General features: G+C 34.9%; 1 protein-coding gene across 18 annotated transcripts in view; it reads left to right on the plus strand.

The window, feature by feature from the left end:
- The window catches only part of DLG1 (discs large MAGUK scaffold protein 1), a 261,526-nt gene extending 259,057 nt beyond the window's left edge, over window positions 1-2,469 (plus strand). For all 18 annotated transcript variants that reach the window (XM_081571476.1, XM_081571481.1, XM_081571470.1 and 15 more), the window contains 2 exons: window positions 807-898; window positions 1,815-2,469. In XM_081571476.1, the coding sequence (XP_081427602.1) occupies window positions 807-898; window positions 1,815-1,921 (199 nt within the window). In that variant the 3' untranslated portion in view covers window positions 1,922-2,469. The remainder of the gene's footprint in view (window positions 1-806; window positions 899-1,814) is intronic.
- The last annotated feature ends 3,531 nt before the right edge of the window (window positions 2,470-6,000 follow it).

The raw sequence follows: 6,000 nt of genomic DNA on the forward strand, positions 1-6,000 counted from the left end.
TGAAGGTGAAACATTGAAAGCTTTCTCTCTTAAGTTGGGAACAAACTTTCATATATCCATCATCCAGCTGTAATATAATTAGCAACTACCACTAATCTTGTTTATCTATCCCAACACCTCCTTAACCCTCCACTCCAGATTATTTTGAAACAAATCCCAGACATTATATGATTTCATCCATACATCTTTATATGTATTTGAAAGGTAAAATTCCTTGTTAAAAACATCACTGTGATGTCACACTGAAACAATAATTCCTTGATAGCATCAGATAGTTCATATTTTCTTGTTCCTTAAGTTTATGTTTTTTCAGTTTGTTTGAATCACGTTCCAATTCATGACAGTTTGTTAAGTCTTTTGATCTACAGATTCTCCCTCCCATCTTTTCCTTTTTTCTGTTTCTTTGTTGAAGAAACCAACTCACTTACTCTGTAGTTTCACCCAGACTGTTTTGCTGATTGCCTTCTCATGGTATTATTTAATGTGTTCATGTATCCCCTTTACTACCTTATAAATTGGTAAGTAGATCAGTAAGTCATATTTTAATATGAGATTTTCATCAAAGTCAAAACTGACAAATTAATGTTTGGGTTTTTTTGGCTGTCCTAACTAATGCAAGAAAGTGTTGAAACCCTTCTGTCATTCCAGATACAAAGCTACATGGTCAGTGACTGAATATAGTTTGCTATTACATTACAGTTCTCAACAGACCTCAGCTTTTCATGATTTTATATGTGTCTTCTCTCCTTTGTCACCTTTTTCGAAAGTATTATAGTAATTATTAATTTCTAAATTTATTTGCCTAGGGAAATGAATAAGCGTCTGACAGAAGAACAAGCCAGAAAGACGTTTGAGAGAGCCATGAAACTGGAACAAGAATTTACTGAACATTTCACAGGTTGGCATAACGTGTAGATGCTTGTATGTTAGAATTTTGCTTTGGGGCCATAAGAACTGACTCATTCAAATGAATTTTGAACTATGTCCACAATTACCAGTAGTAATAATAAGTGCTATCATTTTCAGAATAATTCATCTAATCTAGGTTGTGGTGATGAAGAATCTTGAAATTTAGTATATCTTAGGTTGTTGATAAAGATAGCATATGCAAGAATAATTCATACTGACCAGAGGGAAACATTCAGAGTTGATTTCTTCTTATGATACTGATTTTTCTCTTATCCTTTATAAATTTTGATCCATTTTTAAGATATTTGTTTAGAAAGAGAAGAGTAGATAGCAGTTCCCAAATTCAATTCCCACATTTTATTCAAGTTATTCCTTAGGTATCTTAGGGTAAGTTTTTGTTGTTAATTATTTGCTTGAAATAATGATTCGCTTATATTTGGTGTTCATATTATTAATAAGTACCGTTAAGTATCATGGAATTGTAGCCCAATATTTTTTTGTTAAGGATTTTTTAATAATTTCAGACTTAACAGAAAAATCACAAGAATAGTACCAGCACTTACCATATACTCATGTTCCACCAGCGCTAACATTTTACCACATTTGTACTTTTTTATGAAACATTTAAGAGTAAGTTGCAAATAGCTGTTCTTTTGCCTCTGATTACTTCAGTGTCTGTTTCCCAAATGCACAAAGTAAAAATCACCAAATCTTGCTTTTTGATAAACTTGAAATAAAATGTTTTCTATTTTACAAATAGGAAAATTAATAAAATGAGCTTTTTACTAGTTACTACATAAACAGTATTTCTTCCTGAATAAGTGTTTCTAATTATTTTACATATAATTGTAATGGTGAAGATAAGCAATTAATGGAGGTTTCTGATTCTGTTTCTATCATTATAGCTATTGTACAGGGAGATACGCTGGAAGACATTTACAACCAAGTGAAGCAGATCATAGAAGAACAGTCTGGTCCTTACATTTGGGTTCCAGCAAAAGAAAAGTTATGAGGACTGATGTTTCTCTGTTTCTCTTTTCCACAGTCTCGTTTTCTTCAACACTTCTTTGCCCTTTCCTTCTCAAGTCTGTCTTCATTACTTCTTTCTTGTTGAATCATATCCCACTCATCATGGTCTGCAGTTGCACTTATTTTTGATGTCTTTGTGTCTCCCTCAAGTTGTACCATCTGTATTATTTCATGTCACTATTGGTTTGTGGCCATTTTTCATAGCTGAAGATGGAATGGCCTGACCAGCTATTAATAGGATTTCAGGAGACTGGGTAATTGTGGTAAAATTCCTTAATGTTTAAGGGAAAGTAACCTTAAGAGATTTTCAGAAAAGCTTTATATACATTCTTTCCAAATTTCAATATAAATGAAAGAAAAGTGGTTTTAGTCAATGATTTAGTAAATTTTGAGCAACAATGCACACTTAACTTTAATAGCATGGTTTGGCCAATATGTTAATTCTCAAGTCCTTTTCTCAATTGACTCTGTTATCAAAGCAAATATTTCATACAGACAAATAATGAAAATATATGTTTCTTAATTTCAAAATTAATATCTGAGTTAACTAATAATTTCACAAGGGATATTCATTTTTCATAAGCTTTCTTCTTAAAGTCTTTTATTATTTGAAGTTTGTTTTTTTTCTCCCAGTAGATTTGCTAGGAATAACAGTGTTTAAATGTTTTTAATCTACTTGTGCAACACTATTTATAGTGTCTTACAAAAGTTGTTCCTACATAATGATCATCACATTTTCTGAATTGAGGCCATGTTTAGGTGCTCGGGGAGCTCACCTTTTACACATAAGGTTGGAAGATTTCATGGACATAAATACAAAACAGACATTACAGTGGTGATGTAGTAATCATTATGGCAGTGGGAAAGAAGTCCAATACATAGTCTAAAACTTTAAATGCATTCTTAGGGGTCAGATTTTAATGAATATTTTACCCACAATAACTGACTATTTTGTTATAATAAAGTATATATATATAAATATATATAAAACTTTCTTTAAACTCTGTAACTATGGGAATTATTTTCTTTACATAGTTGCACACACACACAAACATATATATGTATATTTAAAATATATTATTTTCTTTTGCCACCTACTCTTTTTGTTTGGTTTTTAAATTAAATATTAATTGATTAGACTTTATCTTCCTTAATCATGTGAAGTGAAAATGAGTATGGTGGTGTGGAAAGAAACCTTTAGGGAAATTAGGTTATAAGTAAAAACATGAGCATGTTCTCCTCTTTTCTGTAAAAGTTTTCAGATGGTTCCTGGTTGGTTTTTTGTGGGGAGTGTTTTTTCAGGGGGGTGGTTTTTTGTTGTTACTGTTGTTCTTGTCATTGGGTTTGGATTTGGTCTGCACCTCTTTCCAGTTCTCCTTTATTAATAGGCAAAAGCCTCATGTGTATGAGTGTTTTCCCCTCAGACTGCACACCTTTCATCTCTTGTAGCTGCTCTGCCGTAGAGTTGCACAGATCTTCATGGTGAGCAATTAAGAAATTTTAGTAAAAAGTAGATAACAATTTCAGAATTCAATTTCTCTGGTCTTTTATAATACTGTTTGGCTTCCCATGGCTTTTTTTTTGGAGTTGTTTATTGAATATGTGTTTTTGACAGCCTCCTCATTACAGTTTCTTAAACAAATGCATACTGGTTTGTAAAGAATTATCAACGTTATCCATTCCATTTATGAGAAAGAGGAGAACAGCTAATAAACTTTATTGTAAAATCTGTATGTTAAATGTGTCTTGTATTCTGAAAGAAAAAAAAATATTACAAGCTAGCATTTTGGGGGATAATTTGGGGCATCACATAATTTGTAAACAGAATTCAAGAATTGTTAGGCAACCCAATCAAATTTCTTCTATAGATTTTGGAATTGAATATGTTAACACATTGAATGGAGAAGGCAATGGCACCCCACTCCAGTACTCTTACCTGGAAACTCCCATGGACGGAGGAGCCTGGTAGGCTGCAGTCCATGGGGTCGCTAAGAGTCAGACACGACTGAGCGACTTCACTTTCACTTTTCGCTTTCATGCATTGGAGAAGGAAATGGCAGCCCACTCCAGTGTTCTTGCCTGGAGAATCCCAGGGACGGGGGAGCCTGGTGTGCTGCTGTCTATGGGGTCGCACAGAGTCGGACACGACTGAAGCGAGTTAGCAGCAGCAGCAACACATTGAAATATATACCGTAGGTGTTATATGCTGAATATAGTAAGTTGTTACCAAATATAAATATATCAGAAGACTACTGTTGTCATATGATCTCCAGAGCCCCAGAAATCACCTTATAGCAGGACCCAGCCTAAGCCATTTTGCAGCATTTACTGGTCAAATGTAAAATATCAGAAGGTTATAAAATGATGCCATTTATATGTTAAAATGTATTGCTTTAATGTATGAATGTCCTTGTTAAGTGATTTTTTTTTGTAAGAGGATACTAACTTTTGTGGACCTTTCTAGATTGTATAGAATTATTAATAAAAGTACTAATTGCTTAGTACTACTATGCAACAGCCACTTTAGTGTAGTATCATTTAATTTTTTAAAGAAGATACAAGTTACTGGCCCCACTCTAAGGCTTAAGCAGAATCACTTTGCCAAACTTAACTTAGCTAGTAAATGGCAGTGCTGGGTATCCGTATCAGTTTCTCTGCTGCAGGTTTTTTTCTGATATACTAGGCTGCCTCATTTTTCAGCCCCTACTGTGTAAGGCATTATAACTTAAATTATGTTATGTTATTGTCTCTTTAAAGATAAAGATAGACTTAGATGAAGGTCCTTGCCCAGAGTCACACAGTAAGTAAGGACAGACACATAGAATAAGTCATTCCCATCACAGCTGAAAGGACTATTTCTGGCAAACAAGTAAGCCCTAGCACTGTCATATTGGCAAAGAACCTCTTTAGGATTAAAAATGGAACACTATTCATTAGGGGACAAGTCCACTATTCTAATACACAGGGAATACTACTATTTTGAATCTTTTATGAAATATTCCATATTTATATTATGTTCCTTATGCTGTTCTCAGTTGCTCAGCCATATCTGACTCTTTGCGACCCCAGCAACTGTAACCCACCAGGCTTCTCTGAACAGGGGATCTTCCCGACCCAGGGATCGAACTCAAATCTCTTGTGTCTCCTGCACTGGCAGGCAGATTCTTTACCACTGCACCACTTGGGTAGCCCAGTATGCACCTTAATACCCTTAATTTGGCAAAATAAAAGTACCTCTTAAATATGACTACACGTCTCTGGTTGCTTTGCTATTCCATATCTGTGCAGGGCTCTTCAAAAAATGATGGAGCGAGCTTCAAGCAGAAAGCACTGGTCAGAACACACCTGCTGAACACGGCAATTTGGGGACTTCACTGGTGTGGAAATTTTGTTTTCCAAAGTACTAAACAGTCACATTCTGAGATTCTGCCTTGAATACTCTTGATTTACAGGTGGTGAAACAGAAGCCAGAGATCCCTGTGTCTTAATCAAAGTTGTGCTGCAGCCAGGGACAAAGCCAGGTTTAGAACCCGTAACTCCTGGCTCCTGGAACAGTTGTTTTTCTCCCATTCTAGGTCCTTTTCTTCCCTTTGCTGTGAGCTTAATTAAGTGGGCTATTCAGTGCCTCAAAATTTGAATTACTGATTAAAAGAAAGTATCAGTGAGCTTGAGATTTTATTGAGGTGGATGAATTTAAAAGATATCAGAACACAAATGTCACTTTTCTGACCCAAGTTTAGATGGTTTAGTCCAATATTGAAGACTCTGTTTATCTCACTCCAGAATTGCACAGTATAGCTCTCATTGGCTTTGGCAGCAGAAGACTATAATATGAAGAATGTGGGCGATGGAATCAGAGCTTGACTTGAATGACAGCTCTGCCACTTACTGGTTATGTAACATTAGTTGGGCAAGTCATCTCATCCCTCTTTCTGTTTACTTATCTGTGAAACGGAGATATTTTGAGAATCAGTAAGATTACAAATAAAAGGGGCCCTTTAAAATTAGTTCCGTTTTCCTTGGAATTAGAAGCCTGGATTTGTTCCAATTCCCTTTGTATAA

The sequence above is a fragment of the Giraffa tippelskirchi genome, chromosome 2 (genome assembly GCF_054371585.1).
Source record: "Giraffa tippelskirchi isolate mGirTip1 chromosome 2, T2T-mGirTip1v1.2.pri, whole genome shotgun sequence".
Classification (NCBI taxonomy): Eukaryota; Metazoa; Chordata; class Mammalia; order Artiodactyla; family Giraffidae; genus Giraffa; species Giraffa tippelskirchi.